We start from the raw sequence: 23,017 nt of genomic DNA on the forward strand, positions 1-23,017 counted from the left end.
CCTGAGAACAGGGATCAATTCCTGCTTCCAACCTTGCCACTGTTTCTAGTATTTGCCTGTCTCCCTATCTCATGTCATTACTGTCTGAATAAAGTATCCAACCACAATTTAAAAAAATATATATATATATTAGCATTCTCTCTCTCTCCCTCCAGCTGTCTTTGTCTGTTACTTTCTTCTCTCTCTCTTCCAGTAACTCCCTCTCTCCCTCCTCCTCCTAGGTGGTTCATGAGCAGCTAGAGATCCCAGGTACAGGTCTGAAGCTGTGCTACCTGAGCTCTCGTGCTTCGGGGTACCACGCCCTGCTGAAGGTGACCATGACTCAGACCCTGGTGCCCCTCTCCCTGGTCAAGGTGCACCTGATGGTGGCCGTGGAGGGGCACCTCTTCCAGAAGTGGTTCCACGCCTCTCCTAACCTGGCCTACTCCTACATCTGGGACAAGACGGACGCCTACAGGCAGAGGGTCTATGGGCTGACCCAGGCTGCTGGTGAGTGGCAGTGTGAGATTCTGTAGTGTTTGGATTATGTTTTGTCGGTTATGTTAGATGTAACTGTGTATCTCTATCTGTCAAGACACAGGACCGTGCCGTCTATTACCGCAACAGGCTGGCAGAACTTCTGTTGTGGCTTCCTGACAAAAGAAAGCCACAACACAAGCGTTTAATTAAGTTGACACCTACACAGTAAGATACTGTGTGGTGCTGTGTAGGTGTGAACCATGCATTGACAGAAACACTATGTGATCACACTGCATACGTTTCTCCCTACGCACACGTCTCATTAAATCTCACTCGCTTGATTAACATTCTTGCGGAAGCAGGCTAAACCTGATGCGTTCGTCCACACGTATGTGTATTACATTCGATTCCTGTGGTCATTGAGAGTACATTTAATGCATCCAATGACTGTGCGCGCTATGTAGTGTGATGACGCCCTGTGTTACTTTGAGGTGGTGCTAAAAGTGTGGATGGGGAGGAAAAGTTCTATTCTCTATTTTTCTACAGTGTCAGTGGGGTTTGAGTATGAGACGTGTCCCAGTCTGATCCTATGGGAGAAGAGGACAGCGGAGCTGCAGGGTTACGAGCTGCTACCGTCCAACCTGGGGGGCTGGTCCCTGGACAAACACCACGCCCTCAACATTGCCAGTGGTACGACCTACAGCCTTTTAAAACGCACTTAGAACATTTTAGAACAAACCTCACTCACAGCAGGACAGATCGTTTACGCGTGTGTGTGTGTGTGTGTTATCTTTTGTTAGTGTTGAGAAATGTTTTTTTTGTGTTTTTTTTTAAATGGTGTAACTACATTAAATGGTCACTGAAACCAGATGACGTCTTGGAAAGCATGAATGAATGTTCAACATCCAAGTAGTCGTGTCTTTTTCTTGTCTCGCATCTGTATGTCAATGCAGTGCAACTGAGGATCTCCTAAAACAGTGTTCTTTCGCCTCCATGTTTGACAGCACCCTGTTTCCACTGAAAACCAATGGAATAGTCCTGTGCCCAGGCAGTGACAGACAGGGGACAAGCAGGGAGTCAATAAGATGAAAAGCACTAATAGTATACCTCTCTGACTCTCACACCTTCACACTCACTCAGTTTCTATAGCAACAGTTTGAACAGTATTATTGGATTACTTTATTGTTTTATTTTTAGATACACAGGGAATTGAAAGTCTAAAATGATAAGTAAGTCAATATTAAGATGGAGGCTGATTAAAAAGTGACACTGGGTCTTTGTTCCCTAGCTCTCTTCACGGCGTAGATGTAAAGTTTAGGATCTAAAAGGATATTGTTTTGAATCGGAATGCATCTACTGTTTCAGGGATCCTGCATAAGGGCAGTGGGGAGAACGTGTTTGTATCAGAGCAGCAGCCTCCAGTCATCAACAGCATCATGGGGAACGGGCGCAGGCGCAGTATCTCTTGCCCCAGCTGCAGTGGTTTGGCTGAAGGCAACAAGCTGCTGGCCCCCGTGGCGCTGGCCTGTGGGGGGGACGGCAGCCTGTATGTGGGAGACCTCAACTTCGTCCGCCGGGTCTACCCCACTCTGAACACCACAGCCGTGCTGGAGCTGAGGTAGGTTGGCAGACATGACGGATGGACAGAGGTTATCATTGGGGGAGGGGATGAGTAACATGATAGGTGGAAACTAACAAGGTTGTTTTCTTTTGTTTTTGTTTTTCTCCAGAAATAAAGACTTGAGGCATGGGTAAGTTATGTTCGTGTGTCCTCTAGGGCTGACCCCATTTAGTCGACTGGTCGATTGTTTGGTCGATAGGCTGTTGGTCAACCGAGATTTCTTTCGTCGAACAGCAGCAAACAAAAATAAAAAAATTATGTCGTACAAGACACCTGTCTGAGTGGACTAATCTATTGTGGAGGCCGCGGGGATGACACAGTCCATCACTCTAAGACATGTGCTGCTGAAAATATATATGGTTGTATTAAGTAAGAACAATGGTGCAACACTAATATCAATGATATTATTTTATAACAATTCTCCGGCTTGGGTAGCGGTTCTGAAATAAATCACTGCGCTGTTGAATTGGTGCCTTTTCCTAGACCATGTTGCTATGTGAACAATAGCAAAGTTTAACCAGCATATTTGTGTTGAGAACAATGGGCGGAGACAGAGGAGTTAGGAGAGGAGAAAACAGCCCTTGCCCTTGTTGTCTAAGGCGAGAGGAAACCCCAACTTAATTAGGTCTATAATCAATAGCGTAACTGTTGAATGTGCCTGGCTTTATAAATCATCAATATACTGTACATTTTTACAGTGAATTCGGTAAGTATTCAGACCCCTTGACCTTTTCCACATTTAGTTACGTTATAGCCTTTATTCTAAAATTGGTTGAAGAAACACATTTCCTCATCAGTCTACACCCCCCCCCCAAAAAAAAAACAAATTGAGCTCAAGTGCATCCTGTTTCCATTGATCATCCTTGAGATGTTTCTACAACCTGATTGGAGTCCACTTTTGGGAAATTCAATTGAATTTAGAATAAGGCAGCATTTTTTGCAAAGTAAAAACATTTTTTTTTCAACAAAAGTTGACACCTACTCCAGGGTTCCAGGGTTTTTCTATATTTTTACTATTTTCTACAATGTAGAATAATAGTGAAGACATCAAAAAAATGAAATAACACAAGGAATCATGTGTTAAACAAATCAAAATATATTTTATATTTGAGATTCTTCAAAGTAGCCACCCTTTGCCTTGATGACAGCTTTGTACACTCTTTGCATACTCTCAACTATCTTCATGAGGTAGTCACCTGGAATGCATTTCAATTAACAGGTGTGCCTTGTTAAAAGTTATTTTGTGGAATGTCTTTCCTTCTTGATGCTTTTGAGCCAATCAGTTGTGTTGTGACAAGGTAGGGGTGGTATACAGAAGATAGCCCTATTTGGTCAAATACCAAGTCCATATTATGGAATGAACAGCTCAAATAAGCAAAGAGAAACGACAGTCCATCATTACTTTAAGACATGAAGGTCAGTCAATCCGGACAATTTCAACATTTCAAGAACTTTAAAAGTTTCCACTCGGGAGCCGCAGACGTCGTCTGCAGAGTGAAGAAAAAGCCGCCAACAAGTGCTCAGCATAATATGCTGAGCACTTGTTGGTTGCTCTGTTCCACTTGTTAGCTGCTTTTTCTTCACTCTGCGGTCCAACTCATCCCAAACCATCTCAACTGGGTTGAGGTCGGGTGTGTGCCTTATGTGTGTCACCAGCAAAGCACCCCCACACCATCACATGTGGGAACTTTTTCAAGACTGTTGGAAATGCATTCCAGGTGACTACCTCATGAAGCTGGTTGAGAGACTGCCAAGAATGTGCAAAGCTGTCATCAAGGCAAAGGGTGGCTACTTTGAAGAATCTATAATATATTTTTATTTGTTTGGTTTTTTTGGTTACTACATGATTCCATATGTGTTAATCCATAGTGTTGATGTCTTCACTATTATTCTACAATGTAGAAAATAGTACAAATAAAGACAAACCCTTGAATGAGTAGGTGTGTCCAAACCTGGTACTGTAAGTACTCAGACCCTTTACTCAGTACTTTGTTGAAGCACTTTTGGTATCCTCCAGCTTGGTAACATTGCCTGACATACAGCTTTAGCAAAAGTGATGGTTACCTGTATGTCATCTCTCTTGTATTCCTATAGTCTCAGTCCTTTGAGGGATTATCTATCTAGAATATTCTCTAATTTCCTACCTACCTAGGAACAACCCAACACACAAGTACTATCTAGCGGTGGACCCGCTGTCTGGGTCGGTCTTTCTCTCGGACACCAACTCTCGACAAATCTACCGCGTGCGCTCACTGACCGGCGGGCGGCAGTTGTTGGACAATGCCCAGGTGGTGGCTGGGACCGGCGAGCAGTGTGTCCCCTTCGACGAGGCCCGCTGTGGGGACGGGGGCAAGGCCGCGGAGGCCACACTCATGAGCCCTAGGGGTGAGTTCCAGGGGCATAGTGTATCAACTCTTACTGTGGAGGTGACAGTGACTGAAGCCTTTCCTTATTTTAGGGATGCTCTGCTCCTCAGATCCACACATCTAATTTCCATCAGGATTATTTAGTTGTATCTGACTGTTATTTACAGTCTGTCACTTATACCCCCTTGTAGGAAACACTCATATTGTGTGATTTTATACATGTTCACCTGCTATTCTTTTGGGGTCTTTAGCTGTCACTCAGTATCAATCTAGTGGTGTCCTCAGGAGAGAGGGTGTATGTAAACGAGTGATTTGCAATCTGTTTGTTCAGAGCAGTGACCTGGAACAGAAACAGCGGGTCTTCTTGACACCAAACTGCCAGGCAGAGTGTTAACACTGTCACTTGGTGTCACAGCAGAGGTGACACTCTAACACAGAGACATTCTGATGTCAGGATGAGGTTACAACCCTGCAGAATGCCTGATGAGCCCAACTTTGACAGTGTTTTGACTGTTTGTGTTAGCAGCCCCAGATGTAAAGTAGAACTAGTTTTGATATGTCAGAATGTTATGATTTCTAACTCTGTCTCCATCTTTCTGTCTGTCAGGGATCACGGTGGATAAGAACGGCCTAATGTACTTTGTTGACGCCACCATGATCCGTAGGGTGGACCAAAATGGCATCATCTCTACCGTGATCAAGACCAATGACCTCACAGCGGTCCGTCCACTCAGCTGTGACTCCAGCATGGACGTCAGTCAGGTGGGGAGAAACTGGGGGACAGGCTTACCTGTATAGTGCTGAGGCTATATGTTTTTCTTAATAGCCAGGTGGGAAGAGAGTCTGCAGTCTAAATGATATCCCCATCTGTCCTATTTTTTTCCCCCTCTGCCTTATGGCCAAATACACTAAGCATGGACCACAACAGAGACTTTTCTTTAGAGGGATATATCTACTACTGTCATCAATTGACAGTATTTATACCCACCTATCCAAGCTGTCCTAGCTGTGCTCTCTTCTGAATAGTGTGTGAGAGAGAGGAATTTGTGTAAAAACTTGGAGATCTGAAGAGCACTGGGGAGTTCCAGTGGATTTGTGATTACTCATGTGTTGTGTAACTGTTCATCCAGGTGCGTCTGGAGTGGCCCACAGACCTGGCGGTGAACCCCACAGACAACTCCCTGTACGTGCTAGAGAACAACGTGATCCTCCGCATCACAGAGAACCACCAGGTCAGCATCATCGCTGGGAGGCCCATGCACTGCCAGGTCCCGGGCATCGACTACTCCCTGAGCAAGCTGGCCATCCACTCTGCCCTGGAGAGCGCCACGGCCATCGCCATCTCCCACACCGGTGTGCTCTACATCGCCGAGACGGACGAGAAGAAGATCAACCGCGTGCGGCAGGTCAGCGCCTCCGGAGAGACCTCTCTGCTGGCCGGCGCCACCTCCGAGTGCGACTGCAAGAACGACGTCAACTGCCAGTGCTTCTCTGGCGACGAGGGCTACGCCACAGACGCCGGGCTCAACGCCCCCACCTCGCTCGCTGTGTCTCCCGACGGCACGCTGTTCATCGCTGACCTCAACAACATCCGTGTGCGGGCAGTGCGGCGCGACAGGCCCGTGGCCACGCCAGTGGGGCTATATGAGGTGGGGTCACCCCGGGAGCAGGAGCTGTATGTGTTCAGTAGAGATGGGCTCCACAGACAGACAGTCAGTCTGATCACCGGGGAACCTCTCTATAACTTCACCTACGGGCCGGACATGGAGCTGGCTGCTGTTGCTGATAACTGTAACAACACCCTGAGGGTGAGGAGAGACGGATCTGGCCAGCTGAGGCTGGTGCTGTTGCCTGAGAACCAGGTGGTCACCCTGGGGTTGGACCCTGCCGGTGGCCTGCGCTCCGTATCTGCCCTCAACCAGGAGGTGGCGGTGATGAGCTATGCTGCGAACACGGGCCTGCTGGCCTCCAAGGCTGATGAGACTGGATGGACCAACTTTTATGAGTATGTGGGAATTAACTAGTGTATGTGTGACTGTAAATTAGCCTAACATATTCAGTGGTATAGCTCACAGTGCAGTGTATTAATATTAGGTGAAGAAGAGTAGCAATAGCCATTTATTGGTGTGGAAGTAATGCATTAGTCAGAGAGAAAAAGAAGTCTGGATTCCGTGAGGCCACTCTGAGTCAAATCAACAGTATGTGTCATGTCACATTGTCACCATCTGGTGTCTGACCCTGGTACTGCTCTGAGTGCTAGACGACATCTGTTGGTCTCACGTTTGACAAACATTCCAGCACATGTAGGGTTTCTCCTCCATGGCCCCTCGACTCAGCTCCATCCTACTCTTCCCATGCAGGTATGACAGTGAGGGGCGTCTGACTAACGTCACCTACCCCACGGGAGTGGTGACCAGCCTGCACCGGGAGATAGACCAGTCAATCAACATCGACATGGAGAGCTCCAACAGGGATGATGATGTCACCGTCATCACCAACCTGTCCTCTGCGGAGGCGTCCTACACTGTGGTGCAAGGTAGCAAACATGTCACCTAAAAGGATCCTTCTCATATTTAAACTACAAGTACTATAATCCCCTACCCAACTCACTCTCTCTGTCTCCCCAACTCCAACACCCTAGGGTACGTGACACTTGTTACAGTCCTATGACAAATGAGATTAAGGAGAAATTCATTACCTAGGACACAGTAAATCTTCATCTGTGTCTGTGGGCGCCATAGGAGGTGGCTGCTGCCCAACAAGAAGGCCCCTGATCCCAGAGCTTATTTCAGCTGTTTAACAGTGTGGAGGAAAGAGCAGGATAGAGTATAGATTTCCCTACTGACCCATGGGGGTGTGACAGAAAATAAATGCAATCTCATCTGTACGTCTGGAAACTACTGGAGCCGCGAGAATAAGAATTGAAGAGATTTATATGAAAGTGTGCCCTGCGGGGCTCATAAAAGAGGGAAAGTGACTTGGCTACCTTAAACTGCACACTTTATTTCAATCTAATGCGGGAGTTCTGACTGAAATGGACTCTACAAAGTAAATCTGTCTATAAAGGCTTCCAAAGTTTGCTTCTACTGTTTCAGGGAGATAAATTGAGTTTGAAAGCCGTTAAAAGCTGGTTTTGAGTACTCTCGTCTGGTTAGAGATGTTCGGGAAGTTTCCTTCGCATTAAGCTCCATGGATTATTTTGCTTCCAGGTACCTTTCCTCCTCAAATGTAGTACATGATCTCATTACTGCATGTAAATGGAATAAAAAGCTTGTGTTCTGCATTTTGCTGAAAGACTAAAAACCCTCTTATCTTTGGTCATGTCATTATGAGAGAGGATACTTGTTATTGTCTGGTGGAAAAGTACACAGATCCAGCCCCAGAGACTGAATTTCCCCTAATGCAGAGCATTCAATCAGATCAAATGTAATGTCTTCTCTGTAATAAAATGTGCCCTCAGTTTCTCACTTCTAATCCAACCTCTGTGTGTTTGTGTGTGTGTGTGTGTGTGTGTGTGTGTGTGTGTGTGTGTGTGTCTGTGTGTGTGTGTGTGTGTGTGTGTGTGTGCCTGTGTGCCTGTGTGCCTGTGTGCCTGTGTGTCTGTGTGCCTGTGTGCCTGTGTGTGTGTGCCTGTGTCTGCTGCTCCCCCTGCAGACCAAGTACGGAACAACTACCAGTTCTGTTACAATGGTACTCTAAGAGTATCGTATGCCAATGGTATGGGCCTCAGCTTCCACACAGAGCCCCATATTCTAGCCGGCTCAGTCAGCCCTACCATTGGTCAGCGCAACATCAGTCTGCCCACTGACAGCGGGCTGAACTCTATCGAGTGGAGGATGAGGAAGGAACTCATCAAGAGCAAAGTGACCGTCTATGGCAGGAAGCTGAGAGTAAGCTGGACACAATGCACTTAAAGTGCTCAGTCTCTAATGTCAATCCATTTCTGGAGGTTTTTTAATCAATGCAGCTTGCTCTCTGTCAAAATGAAGTCCCTCTCTATCACTGAGAAGGACAATAGAGCTACAATATAGGATTTGTAGAGTAATGTTGTGTTTAACTATATATGATACACAGCCAGCTCTGAGCAAAAGAGAGAAAATGTAGTTTTTGACCCATAAAAACATTTGATTTTATCAGAATGCAGATGATTATGCAGGCTTAGGATGTCTTCCTCTCATGTTTCATGTACAGTCAGGTGCCAATAATTTTTTACCTAGCTATACCTATGACTAATGAAATGTCCTCCCTCACACTCTGCACAGGCCCATGGCAGGAACCTCCTCTCCATTGATTTTGACCGCAACACTCGCACAGAGAAGATCTATGACGACCACCGTAAGTTCACGCTGAGGATCATGTATGACCAGCAGGGCCGTCCAGCCACCTGGCTTCCCAGCAGCAGCCTGGCTGTGGTCAACGTGTCCTACTCCCCCACTGGACGCCTAGTGGGCCTGCAGAGAGGCAGCATGAGCCAGAGGAGCGAGTTTGACACCTTCGGACGCATCCTCTCACGCACCTTTGTGGATGGCAAGGTGTGGAGCTTCAGCTATCTGGACAGGGTGAGGCATTCTGATACACTACTGGATGTGACTGTCTGTCTGCCTGCCTGTCTGTCTGCCTGGCGTGCCGTGCTGTAAGCTGCAAGGGAACAGTGTTTTTACTCTTGCCTGTCCCTGAGTTTTTTTGTTTGAAGTTTTTCAAGGTCTCTGTTATTGTGGATGTACAGTAGAGAATACAAATGAATGTACCTGTTTTGTATTCTTCTTCTTCCTCCCCAGTCCATGGTGCTGCACCTCCAGCAGAGTCAGAGGCAGTATGTGTTTGAGTTTGACACCTCGGGGCGTATCATCTCCGTCACCATGCCCAGCATGGCCAGACACACCATGTCCACCCACGTGTCCATCGGCTACATCCGCAACATCTACAACCCTCCCGAGAGCAACGCCACAGTCATCCACGACTTCAGCGAAGACGGGCGACCCCGCGCCACCTTTTACCTAGGCACGGGTCGACGCGTCATCTATAAGTATGGCAAGCTGGCCAAGCTGTCTGAGGTTCTGTACGACGGCACAGCTGTGACGTTTGGCTACGACGAGACAGCCGGAGTGTTGAAGATGGTTAACCTGCAGAGTGGGGGATTCTCCTGCACCATCCGCTACCGTAAAGTTGGCCCCCTAGTGGACAAACAGATGTACCGCTTCTCTGAGGAGGGCATGGTTAACGCCCGTTTTGATTACACCTACCACGACAACAGCTTCCGTGTGGCCAGCATCAAGCCTGTGATCGGCGAGACGCCCCTGCCCGTGGACCTCTACCGCTACGATGAGATCTCAGGCAAGGTGGAGCACTTTGGCAAGTTTGGCATTATCTACTATGACGTCAACCAGATAATCACAACGGCAGTGATGACCCTCAGCAAGCACTTTGACGCCCACGGCCGCATCAAAGAGGTGCAATACGAGATCTTCCGCTCGCTCATGTACTGGATGACGGTACAGTATGACAGCATGGGCCGGGTCATCAAGAGAGAGCTTAAGATCGGGCCATACGCTAACACGACACAGTACCGCTATGAATATGACGGTGACGGCCAGCTTGTCGGGGTCAAAGTCAACGACTGGTCCACCTGGCGTTACAGCTACGACCTGAACGGCAACTTGCACCTGCTGAACCCTGGGAACAGCGCGCGCCTGCTACCGCTGCGCTACGACCTGCGCGACCGCATCACCCGCCTGGGCGACATGCAGTACCGCGTGGATGAGGACGGCGTCCTGAGCCAGCGCGGCGCTGACGTCTTCCTCTACAACTCCAACGGGCTGCTGGAGCAGGCGTACAGCCGTACGCCCAGGGGGTGGAACGTACGTTACCGCTATGATGGCCTGGGCCGCCGCATCTCCAGGAAGACCAATGAGGGAGAGCACCTGCAGTTCTTCTACGCAGATCTCAACTACCCCGGCAGGATAACCCACGTGTACAACCACTCTGGAGGGGAGATCACCTCTTTCTACTACGACCTGCAGGGCCATCTGTTTGCCATGGAGGTGACCGGCGGGGAGGAGTATTACATCGCCTCGGACAACACGGGCACGCCGCTCGCCGTGTTCAGCAGCAACGGACAGATGGTCAAGCAGCTCCAGTACACTGCCTACGGGGAGGTGTACCACGACTCCAACCCTGACTTCAACATGGCGGTGGGCTTCCACGGAGGGCTCTACGACCCCCTCACTAAGCTGGTGCACTTTGGCCAGAGAGACTACGATGTGCTGGCAGGCAGATGGACTGCTCCAGACCATAAACTCCTACCTAAGATTGGCAAGGAGCCATCCCCGTTCAATCTGTACATGTTCAAGAACAACAACCCACTCAGTGACATGATAGACGTCAAGAGCTATGTGACAGGTGAGGATGATTTGAGTTTGCTTTTTCTTATGGAAAAAAGATCCATCAAGTGAGCTAAGTATGTTGTTATGACATATTGACATGTTTTAATTCATTAATACTCTTGCCCTATTTTGTAGATGTGAAGAGCTGGCTGGTGATGTTCGGTTTCCAGCTCAGTAACATCATACCAGGCTTCCCCAGACACCCCATGTATTTTGTTGAGCCGCCTTATGAACTACTAGCAAGCCAGGACTGTGAGACTGCTCAGGTGAGTTATGTATCAAATACATATTTGAGCTACTGATTACTGAGACTACACAGGCAAATCTCCATGTTTTTTATGTTTATTAATTTAAACAAAATAATCAAGTGACTGGCCGACCCTCTGCTCTGTCTCCAGCTGATCACAGGGGTGCAGCATGCAGCGGAGCGCTATAACCAGGCCTTCATGGCCCTGGAGGGGAGGTTGCTCAACAAGGAGCACCGGACCAACCGGGACAAGCCTGGGTACTGGTTCGGCACCAAGATCCCCATCGTGGGCCGGGGCATGATGTTAGCCATCAAGGAGGGCCATGTGGTGACGGGAGTGTCCGGCCTGGCCAGCGAGGACAGCCGTAAGGTTGCCCAAGTCCTGAACAACGCCATCTATCTGGAGGGAACCCACTACACCGTAGACGGGAAGGACTGCCACTTCTTTGTGAAGCTGGGCCTGGCTGACAGTGACCTGCTGTCTCTAGGACTGAGCAGTGGGAGGAAAGCCCTGGAGAATGGCGTCAACGTGACCGTAAGCGGCCGCTCTCGTCGGGGCGTCACCGTGGAGATCCACACGGTAGCGTTGTCCCTGAGTGTACGTTACGGCCTGGCGGCTGACGTGCTGGAGAAGGAACGGGGTCGCCTGCTGGAGCAGGCCCACCAGAGGGCCCTGTCGGGGGCCTGGATAAGGGAGCAGCAGTGTCTGAGAGAAAGCAGAGAGGGTGGGAGGCTGTGGGCAGAGGGAGAGAGGCAGCAGCTCCTAGCAGCAGGGAAGGTGCCAGGTTACGATGGGTACTATGTGCTGCCTGTGGAGCAGTACCCAGAACTGGCAGACAGCAGCAGCAACATCCAGTTCCTCAGACAGAAGGAGATGGGCAAGAGGTAACAGAGTACAATACAACACAGCCCCTCTGACACTTAATCTCCTAGGGAGAGTAAACATGGGGTTTCCCTGGCAGTGCTGCAGGGGCATCTGAGAGGACACAATCTCACAAAACAGATGTCTTGCTGAAGGCAAAAACAACGCCTGAATGAGTTCAGACTATGAATTAAAAAAGCACCCTTAACTACTGATGATATGAACTGTACAGACTTTTTTTATGTGGAAAAAAATGGAAAATATTTTTCACTCTTTTTTGAGGGATTGGTATTGATGCCAGTGAGGTTAACTGCTATTCCAACAGCTTATCAGACGTATCCGACCCAACGCAGACAATGACAACACAGTCGAGGCTTTTATTTCTAATGGCTAAACAACTCTTGAACTGTCTCAGGCCACCATCTGAAGAACATAGAGCCATCACTTGCCAACATCATCATAACCATGAGCAATGTTTAAGGACGCTCAATTGTTCTTCATTCAGAGTACATCGTAAACTATGGTTTAATTTAACAACAACAGAGATTGAGGATATGACATATATGTAGATTTGTATGTTCCTGTGCTGTAGACTTTGAAACAAGACATTCACTTGGGCACTCCTGTTGACTTATCCAAGATAAGTCAGGATAACTCTCACAATTTCAAGAAAAATACAAATGGAATCACAGGATAGTTGTTTTTTTTCTTGCTCTTTTTGTTTGCACTATATGACAATCATGAAGAATTTGTATTGAGGATGAAAGACATGTCTTTTAAAATATATATATATATATATTAAAGTTTTCTCAATACATATTTGAATTTGCAGCCCAAGACATGCTACAGATCAAATATGGTAACACTTGATAGCCAGCATCATAACACGTTATTACACGGTCAGAACCATGTCATAATATGTCATAACATCTGACATAACCTGTTATAATATGGTCATAACACTGTCATGACATATATTTAGACCTGTTGTGACATAAAGTGCATTATTTTATGGCTGGTTATGACACCTACATAAGTGTCATAACCCACCAAACCTACCACACAAGGCAAAACATTCCATTACACCATAGCCTATGTGTCAACAGTATACTTGTTATATAAAAAAATAATTGACCATATTAAATTATCATTGTAATTGCGCACACGTTGATGTCAGACATGCACCTACGCTACTGCTCTGTTGCTGATGACTGGGATGAATGCAGGAGCAGGACAAGACACATGACAGTGTTATGACCATATTATGACAGGTTATGACCGTGTCAATGTGTTATGACACAGGGTGTCAAGTAAAGGTCTACCTAAATGATGGTGTATGTTGTGTTTTTATATTGTTTACTTTTTTTTGTCTTTACAACTGTGAAACATGTTTCCCTATACATTACCAAGTTAAATGTGTACATTCACATTCATTCAGCAACAGAGATCCATGTCCTGAATGCTGTCTAATTTGTAAATTTCTCAAAGGTGGTTTAACTATAGTTCTGTGAAGATCCATAGAAAAGGGGTTTACATACTGATCTTTGACTGATTTGATTGCCAAAACTCAAACATCCCCTTTAAACTGGAGATTTTAATTCATTTTTTACCTAGTGGTTTCTCTGTAACCAACCATATCTGTAAAAAGTATCTTTTCACTGTGAAGAACCACAGTACGGATGTCAATATGTACATGAATAGGTATCATGAAACATTCTTTACACTAGGACGAGGATTATGTGGAAGGTTTATCAGAATAAACGTGTTTTTTCATGTTGCATGAAGTTCTTTTTCCACTTTCAGCAAGCAGCTGTGGATCGACGTGCTTTCCTGAGGGTCATTTGGGAGACTATTAACTACCTTCCCTCAACTTCCATTGAGCACTTACAGTATTTTTGTCATTAGCGTAAAATTAGCTAATTGTGAATAAATCAAAGCAATTTAATCTGTCAAATACTGATTGACAGATCAAATTGGCTTCCTTTGTACTACTGAGGTAAATGTATATTAAAGGCAGGTATTGTATCATTCATTCAAACCTCTTCCTGTCAGCTGCAGTGGGTTCTCATGGCTCCCAGGTTATTTTTACCATTTTAATTAGCACCTGCCAGAAGCATCTTTGACCCCCGGCGCTAACGTATATGAAAGACTGGAGTACTGCAGTGAAGTGTGAGGTTGGGACTCCAAGCTAACAAGCAGATTAATCATTAACATCTCCATTGACATACAGTAGGACTGAGCCCCCTCCATGACCGTAGAATCATCTACCTTTATAGAACAGTGGTAAGCAGAGATACTCAGCAGTCAGGACTGTTCTGAACGAGTTGCAGCTATTTTCACACATGCAGATCAAACTCACTGCACCCTGTCCAAAGTCCTGTTTATACCCTGGTGAGATGTGTCCTGATCTTGTTCACATTCTGATTGGGCCCACATTTTTAGACAGGTGTAGATGATTAAAATAACTGATGGTGATCAGAATGTGGACAAGATCCGTACACATGTTAGCACCAGGTATAAACAGGGCTTAAATCTTGACCTTTCAGAAATAGAATCAGAGACCTCCCTGGCCCCACACTCAACCCACATGAGAGCTTTAAGCCAGAGGGGTGAGAAGTACTGCCCAAAATAAGTTGTGCAAATATAGTCACCTGACTAAGACACACAGCTAAAATACGCATATTTAAATGTGAATAGCTCTAGCTGTAAACCATTGGAGGCTGCTGATGGGAGGACGGCTCTTAATAATGTCTGGAAGGGAATAAATTGAGTGGTATCAAACACTTGGAAACCAATTTCAACTATTTTAATGAGTTACAGTTCAAATAAGGAAATCAGTCAATTGAAATAAATTCATTAGGCCTTAATCTATGGATTTCACATGACTGGACAGGGGCGCACTGGGGATCCAGGCCCAGCCAATCAGAATGAGTTTTTCCCCACAAAAGTGCTTTATTACAGACAGAAATACTCAGTTTCATCAGCTGTCTGGGTGGCTGGTCTCAGATGATCCTGCAGGTAAAGAAACCAGATGTGGAGGTCTTGGGCTGCAGTGATTACACATGGTCTGTGGTTGTGAGGCCAGTCGGACATACTGCCAAATTCTCTAAAACAATGTTGGGAGGCGGTTTACGGTAGAGAAATGAATCAGTTCTCTGGCAACAGCTCTAGTTGACAAAACATGAGACATCTGTGGCATTGTGTTGTGTGACAAAACTACATTTTAGAGTGGCCTTTTATTTTCCCCAGCACAAGGTGCAGCTGTGTAATGATCAGGCTGTTTAATCATCTTCTTGATATGCCACAACTGTCAGGTGGATGGATTATCTTGGCCAGGATATAAACAAATTTGTGGACAAAATTTGAGAAATAAGCTTTTTGTGTGTATGGAACATTTCTGGGATATTTTATTTCAGCTCATGAAACATGGGACCAAAACTTTACATGTTGCGTTTATATTTTTGTTCAGTCTAGTTTTCTTTACCATGAAAAGCAAATATTTAAAAGGTGGGGATGAAAGATAAAAGTACGTTTCCAACGTCTCTAATATGAAAAAAACAAAAAATATAATTAAATATAAACTGTTAATTATTAAAAACGATTATTCAACATTGATTTATATATTTTTCTTCGGTGAAGATGTGTCAATATTTATATATTTTTAAAAAGTTAGCTTTAGTACATTGAGTGTTCAGGCTAGGTTTTTAGTTGCCGTATGATGTACAAAGTCACGTGTGCAACAATTTAGCGAGCATAATAAAGTTACAACAAATAAGACAAAGAGACAGGAAGTAAAAGATCAGTTAACTTCCTGACGGTTTTACACCGTGGTAGATTTCTCTGGGGAGGACATGGTGAGGTAACAGTGAGGTCTCGTCTCGCCAGGTTCAGTGATCAGGTCATCATGTCCCACAAACAGCAGCAGCAAAGGGCCGTCCAACAGGCTGTGAGACAGGCGTGCTCCCCTCCGCCTCCGCCATCTCGACTCCTGTCCTCCACCACATACACTGATAGAGACGAAGACAAAGAGAAGTTATTCAATGCTGTATTCCCAGTCCCTCTTATCTACACACATCACGGGAGGTTGGTGGCACCTTAATTGGGGAGGACGGGCTCGTGGTAATGACAGGAGCGGAATCGGTGGAATGGTATTAAATACATCAAACCCATTCCATTAATTCCATTCCAGCCATTATTATGAGCAGCCTCCACTGACACACATGCATGTTCATAATATTGGAAAAACAAAAAGCTTGTATCCATTATTTAGACACATATATTAGTAATTGGCCAAAGCTAGGCCACTCCATGTTACGACACTCGTTAGCTATCAGGCATTAATTTGCATTACTAGTAATGTCAATGTGTGCTAAGGGAATGAGGGCAGATTCACAAAACCTCACTTCCGGCAAGAGCAAGATGGGTTTAGACTGGGAGCTGGAATTGGATGCCCCTGGGGTCTGATCAGACTCTCACTGAGTGGAACTCCATTGATTAGGGGTGACCACTGTCAGAAGCAGGGACCGAAGGAAAGTGGATCAAGCCAGCAGTTCTGCCATTAGTGTCATGTCTCTTCAATGGGTAGCGAGGTTAAGTTGAATTTCATTCCTATGAGCGTTCAAATCCATTTAATCACTTTGGCCTCGTCACAGAGCCAGAGATTGCCTGGCCCAGACTGTCTCCATTCTGGGAAAATTATATATTAGTGTTCATTGAGTTGTACTGGCCTACTCTACAAATATCACTGACAATTCTGCACCTCAACTAGTCATCAAGAATCCTTTCTATAAAAAGGTAAAATAGTTGATTTATGCATATACTGTATGTACAGGCAGTGGTTAAGTTGTGCCTCAGCTTCACAGAACCTGGCTCCTGCACCTTGGGTCAAAGACAGGGTTTTTCTGCATGGAAAAGTATTGGGCAGGCTGCCTAATATTTATTTTATGGGCCACCAAAATCCAAACATTCAAAAAAAGACTAGAAATTAGTTCATATTTTTCAGGATGGAAAAACTTTTCAGTGTAAACTTAAACTAAAATAAAAATATACCTGGAGTATACCAAACATTAGGAACACCTTCCTAATATTGAGATGCACCCCCTTTTTCCCTCAGAACAGGCTCAATTCGTTGGGGCATGGACTCTACAAGGTGAGCTGGTTCTTTTGTGGCAGGGCTTAAATGCAGTGGAAATGTTTTTGGAGGATTCAGTTCATTTGCATGGCAAGGAGGGACTTTGCAATTAATTGCAATTCATCTGATCACTTATCATAACATTCTGGAGTATATGCAAATTGCCATCATACAAACTGAGGCCGCAGACTTTGTGAAACATTCTCAAAACTTTTGGCCATGACTGTACACACACACAATCCATGTCTCGATTGTCTTTTAAGGCTTAAAAATCATTATTTAATCTGGCTCCTCCCCTTCATCTACTCTGATTGAAGTGGATACTACACTGATTAACAAGTGGCATCAATAAGGGAGCATAGCTTTCACCTGAATTCACCTGGTCTGTCTCTGTCATGGAAAGACCAGGTGTTCCTAATGTTTTGTACACTCAGTGTAAAGTATGTAGAGAAGATTATGAGCCTATATACTTTTTTATGACCAAAATCACCAAATTTACCAACAATCACCAAAATCAAAGCTAGACAGTAACATTTCCAAACATTATGCATTCAGGATCATTTTTGTCATGGTATGGGGCCCTTATTTTTGTCATGGTATGGGCCCCGGGAGCTGATGACTTGGACGTCGATTAAGTCAGCTCCCACACCAATCTGATTCAGAGGGGTTGGGTTAAATGCGGAAGAAAAATTTGGTTGAATGCATTCAGTTGTGCAATTGGCGAGGTATCCCCTTTCCCTTTATTGATTTTGTTATCATGTTTGAGTCACTCAGATAGCATAAATCATGGCAAAATGTGTCAAATGTAAGGAAATTACACTACATGACCAAATGTATGTGGACACCTGCTCGTCGAACATCTCATTCCAGAATCATGGGCATTAACATAGAGTTGGTCCCCCCATTGATGCTACAACAGCCTCCACTCTTCTGGGAATGCTTTCCACTAGATATTGGAACATTGCTGAGGGGACTTGCTTCCATTCAGCCACAAGAGCATTAGTGAGGTCGGGCACTGATGTTGAGCGATTAAGCTTAGCTCGCAGTCAGCTTTCCAAATCATCCCAAAGGTGTTCAATGGAGTTGAGGTCAGGTCTCTTACATTTAGATTTAACATTTAACATTCTCTTTGCAGCCAAGTCAAGTTCTTCCACACTGATCTCGACAAACCATTTCTGTATGGACCTCGCTTTGTGCATGGGGGCATTGTCTTGCTGAAACAGGAAAGAGCCTTCCCCAAACTGTTGCCACAAAGTTGAAAGCACAGAATTGTCTAGAATGTCATTGTATGCTGTAGTGATTAAGAGTTGCCTTCACTTGAACTAAGGAGTCCGAACCATGAAAAACAGCCCCAGACCATTGTTACTCCTCCACTACAATTTACATTTGGCACTATGCATTCGGACAGATAGCGTTTTCCTGGCATCCGTCAAACCCAGATTTGTTTGTCGGACTGCCAGATGATGAAGCGTGATTCACCACGCCAGAGAACTGCTCCAGCGTCCAATGGTGGCGACCTTTACACCACTCCAGCCGATGCTTGGCATTGCACATGGCGATCTTAGGCTTGTGTGTAGCTGCTCGGCCATGGAAACCCATTTCATGAAGCTCCTGACGAACAGTTCTTGTGCTGACGTTGCTTCCAGAGGCAGTTTGGATCTCGGTAGTGAGTGTTACAACCAAGGACAGACAATTTTTACGCGCTTCAGCACTTGCCAGTCCCGTTCTGTGAGCTTGTGTGGCCTACAACTTCGCAGATGAGTCATTGTTGCTCACATCACAATAACAGTTTACCGGGGCAGCTCTAGCAGGGAAGAAATTTGACAAACTGACTTGTTGGAAAGGTGGCATCCTATGACGGTGTCACATTGAAAGTCACTGAGCTCTTCAGTAAGGCCATTCTACTACCAATGTTTGTCTATGGAGATTGCATGGCTGTGTGCTCGATTTTATACACCGGTCAGCAACGGGTGTGGCTGAAATAGCTGAATCCACTAATTTGAAGGGGTGTCCACATACCTTTGTAAATATAATGTTGGTTTTAAACTTCAAATGTTCTCTCAGCCACATGGCAAGCTGTGTGGAATTACAGGAAATTAGCTTTAAAACTGTACTTTAAAAAAATATCAGACCCCATTGTAAAATGTATAGAATTACAGGAAATTAGCTTTACAACAGCAATATTTTGTCACTGTGGCCAACAGGAGGGCCTCAAACATGTTTGGTTGGTGATGATGCCATTGGCCACGCCCACTGTCACACCCACCACCATTTTGATTCAGAAAAAAGCTCCAGCACCCTACGGGTCCAAAGAGAAATGTAGAATAAAATATATTTATTTAAAGGTTAGGGTTAAACTAACCCTTGTATCCACCACAGGATGCAACAGAATATAATTACCCAACAGGATAAGAGATAATTTCAACTGTGATATACAACTGTATACACAAGCAAGCTGAAAGCTAGAACTTACAACATGAGGCTTCAATTGGGTGCAACAGCACCAAGAGTGGAAGGCCTCTGTTTCGAACATCCATCTCACTGATGGTTGATAGGTATGTACAAGGTTCACGGTATGCTCACTTACTATATCTGGGTTGAGAGAGTGTTTCCCCATAACACACAAAAAGCTGTTCTGTTTGACTAACAGTTCTTGTTGCAGCAAGATAGGCACTCAATGCCCTAACTGGGCAAAGTGTATGCAACTCACGACTCTCCTGTGAGGAGTAGGGAGGCAGGTGAAATGCTGCTATGATTAAGGGCTGGTTAACATGTGATGATGAAAGGACCTTAGGTAAGAATGTTGAATTTGGCCAAAGCACTGCCTTAGATCCATCTTCAGCTAAAGTGAGGCATGAAGGTTGGGTAGAAAGCGCATGTACTGTAATTCTCTAACACGCTTGGCTGAAACCATAGCCAATAGAACGGCAGTCTTGACTGAGAGCTCCCATAGCTCAAGTGAAGACAGGGGCTCAAATGGTGGAGTCATAAATGATCGTAGGACAACATCTAACTCCCATGAGGGTACTGAAGGAGCCTTGGGTGGCCGTAGTCTGAGGGCATGAATTGTGATACTAGAGGGTGTGCCCGTAGTAATGCATCCACAATCTAGTCATGACCCATAGAGATGGCTGCCATACACACTTTCAATGTAGATGGAACTTCCCTGCAACCATAAGCTCCTAGAGGAAAGCTAATCAAATGGCTACCCAGACTATTTGCATTGACACCCCCCTTTTTACACTGCTGCTACTCGCTGTTTATTTTCTATGCCTAGTCACTTTACCCCTACCTACATGTACATATTACCTCAATTGCCTCGACTAACCTGGACCCCCGCACATTGACTCGGTACTGGTACCCCCTGTATATAGATCCTCGTTATTGTTATTTTATTTGTTGCTACTTTATTTTTTTACTTTCGTTCATTTAGTTAATATTTTCTTAACGCTTATTTTTCTTCAAACTGCATTGCTGGTTAAGGGCTTGTCAAGCATTTCATGGTAAGGTCTATCTATACCTGTTGTATTCGGCACATGTGACAAATAAAATGTTATTTGATTTGACTAGATTAACATCAACTACTCACAGCACCTCCGAATTGTTGAAGAATTGTATTTCCGTAAGGAAGTAATCCGAAGGGGATTAATAGCAATCTTGTAATGTAAAACACAAACGTGAGTGAAGAAAGACAGAATGTCACACCGCACTGCCTTTTATAGTGACAGGACACGTGGGTACAGTAAGGGTGTGGCGTGACTGCAACATCTTTGATATTAAGTATCTCAATCACATCGTGTGAAGGGGAAGGAGTTCTCAGAGGTCATTTGGCAATCCATTACGAAGACTAAAAAGAACCCTAACACCAATTTTGGCCTATTATCTATCTCTAACCCTTAGTCTTAAAGTCAACCCTGGCTTAACCTAACCCGGCCAAAATAAGGCTCCTCCACCTCTGAATTCCACATTTAACCCCTGTATACAATCATCTATTCAGATACACAGCCAGACAAAAGTGGGTCAGTGGGTTATTCTATGTATTCATTTCCATAGCTGCTTCATAATTCCAAGATCTCACCTGTGTTCTTAGGGGCTTCTCCATACATTTGTGCACCAGGGGGTGTATCCTGCCATCCTAACTGTGGCTGAGGCGGAATCTGGTAACCCTGGTAACCTGGCTGCCCTTGGTATAAACCTGGGGGTCCTGGGGGGGAGTTAGAGCAGGATGGATATGTGGGTGGATAACCCGGAGCAGGGTATCCCTGGGCTGGGTATCCCTGATCTGGGAACCCTTGGGGTTGGTACACAGGAGCCATGGGGGTTGGATACCCAGGTGCTGTAGGGGCAGCGTATCCTGGGGCAGAGGGGCCAGGGCCCCCATAAGGAGGCGGCTGATCAAAATTCATCCGTGGACAGCAAGACGAATCCGCCTAGGAATGTGGGAAATCACAAAACAACAAAAGCATAAATATGGCATGTGACAAGTAATGTCTCTGACCAAATGTCAGAAACAGAATGAGAAAGCCACAACAATTGACTGTCAGAATCCCTTGTCTTGTAATTGGAGTGGAGAATGTGCATGTTGCTTAAGTTTAACTGAAAACAGTCCAACCTAGTGAATGAGAGCTTTGTTGCCCTGCTGCTGCATCGAGTGGGGTGATGTCAGCCCTGTGACTGACTGTGAAAGACTGACTCAGTCTGAGAGGTGACATTCCACTCTGAAGGCACAACTATTTTAACAGTGTAATGATAATGAGTGAACAAGGCCAGGGTCTGAATTTAATTATAGGCAATACTTTCCACTTCCACAGACACAGTTAATCAGAAGAAGTATGTGGATCATATGGCCAAGAGCCCATTCAGTGGCTGGCTATTCCAATCCATAAAATACTATTCTAGGGTAATTTGTTCACAGTTATTGACGTTTAAGAAAAGTTCAACTATAGTGTAGGCAGCTTCAGCACCAAAGTTATATTCAATCTTTCCTTAGTTTACTTAGACAGATTCTAGACATTCAAGAATAAATCAATCATGCAGACCATTTCTACTCTTCCCTTGTTAAAACGACCTATAGTATGTCTGAGTGAATAATGTCAGTATTACCTCGGGTTGAATGAACTGTAATCTGTAATGTGCTTTCTTTCTCTCTTCTTGGTTCGGATTGGCATCAACACAGACTTGTTCTTGATTTAGTTGTATAATCCATTGAGTGTTGCTTGCTGGCGCGCTCCTCCGTTTTCACTGGCAGCAACGGAAAACTAGCTGATGGGTGCGTTGATGTCTTAGAGACAGCTGAACCGGTCGGCCGATTTTGGCCTACTATCATCTGACTTGGTTATCCCCCCACCTCTTATAACCTTACGTCACAACCATGAGTAATTTCACTCTGCTGATCACACTCACATTTGAACTTTACATTGGTGGCATTTCATTGTAATACTACTAGGGTAGTAGGGGGTAACTAGCCCCCTGGGGTAACTACCTCCTCCCCCTGTAATACATATAAAGACCACAAGATGTCAACAAATTATTTTCCCAACACTTTTTCTAGCTGCATTTGCTCTGCTCAACAAAACATGTCCAATGTGTCATCACAACTTTTGGAGATATTTCAACAAAATGATTTTGTGGTAAATTGTAGATATATTCCAATGAAGTTAGATCTATAATTGTTTTTTTTTTAATATACAAGTAAATAATCCACTTGTTTAGAGAGAAAAATGTAGATACTTTTTTTGTAAAGTAGTATAGTTAGCTAACGCTCTTTTGTACATTGCGCTGTAACGTACAATTGAACTTATTTTAGCACCCAAAAAACATAATACTCCCAGGTCAACTGTAATATGAACACCATTGTAAAGCACAATTTCTCCCCTTTCCAGCAAAATCAATGACAAGGCCTTCATGCTGCCCGTCTCTGCATAATTGAAGAAGGCAATGATCTCCGT

At 45.0% G+C, this 23,017-nt stretch overlaps 2 protein-coding genes across 4 annotated transcripts in view; one reads left to right on the top strand and one right to left on the bottom strand.

Annotated features, from left to right (window-relative positions):
- Window positions 1–12,447, top strand: part of LOC118391024 (teneurin-2-like) — a 279,332-nt gene extending 266,885 nt beyond the window's left edge. For all 3 annotated transcript variants that reach the window (XM_052457754.1, XM_035781945.2, XM_035781946.2), the window contains 13 exons: window positions 222–489; window positions 1,006–1,149; window positions 1,825–2,077; window positions 2,190–2,210; window positions 4,233–4,465; window positions 5,054–5,208; window positions 5,577–6,451; window positions 6,807–6,982; window positions 8,101–8,336; window positions 8,709–9,005; window positions 9,225–10,845; window positions 10,965–11,095; window positions 11,228–12,447. In XM_052457754.1, the coding sequence (XP_052313714.1) occupies window positions 222–489; window positions 1,006–1,149; window positions 1,825–2,077; window positions 2,190–2,210; window positions 4,233–4,465; window positions 5,054–5,208; window positions 5,577–6,451; window positions 6,807–6,982; window positions 8,101–8,336; window positions 8,709–9,005; window positions 9,225–10,845; window positions 10,965–11,095; window positions 11,228–11,965 (5,148 nt within the window). In that variant the 3' untranslated portion in view covers window positions 11,966–12,447. The remainder of the gene's footprint in view (window positions 1–221; window positions 490–1,005; window positions 1,150–1,824; window positions 2,078–2,189; window positions 2,211–4,232; window positions 4,466–5,053; window positions 5,209–5,576; window positions 6,452–6,806; window positions 6,983–8,100; window positions 8,337–8,708; window positions 9,006–9,224; window positions 10,846–10,964; window positions 11,096–11,227) is intronic.
- Window positions 12,448–14,722: 2,275 nt separating this feature from the next.
- Window positions 14,723–22,459, bottom strand: LOC127906286 (cysteine-rich and transmembrane domain-containing protein 1-like). Its single transcript, XM_052457755.1, has 3 exons — window positions 22,173–22,459; window positions 21,148–21,499; window positions 14,723–15,945 (listed from the first exon to the last, which is right to left on the bottom strand). Exons 2-3 carry the CDS (start codon window positions 21,473–21,475, stop codon window positions 15,833–15,835), a joined length of 441 nt encoding a protein of 146 aa, XP_052313715.1. The 5' UTR covers window positions 21,476–21,499; window positions 22,173–22,459; the 3' UTR covers window positions 14,723–15,832.
- Between the last annotated feature and the right edge of the window lie 558 nt (window positions 22,460–23,017).

The sequence above is a fragment of the Oncorhynchus keta genome, chromosome 12, assembly GCF_023373465.1.
Source record: "Oncorhynchus keta strain PuntledgeMale-10-30-2019 chromosome 12, Oket_V2, whole genome shotgun sequence".
NCBI lineage: Eukaryota > Metazoa > Chordata > Actinopteri > Salmoniformes > Salmonidae > Oncorhynchus > Oncorhynchus keta.

Bases quoted from the DNA above. Each gene is read 5' to 3' on its own strand.
- LOC127906286 (XM_052457755.1), bottom strand. From the start codon at position 21,475: ATGAATTTTGATCAGCCGCCTCCTTATGGGGGCCCTGGCCCCTCTGCC. The intron at 15,946-21,147 runs GTGAGATCTTGG...CGTCTCTATCAG, and splicing joins AGAAGCCCCTAAGAACACAG to TGTATGTGGTGGAGGACAGG.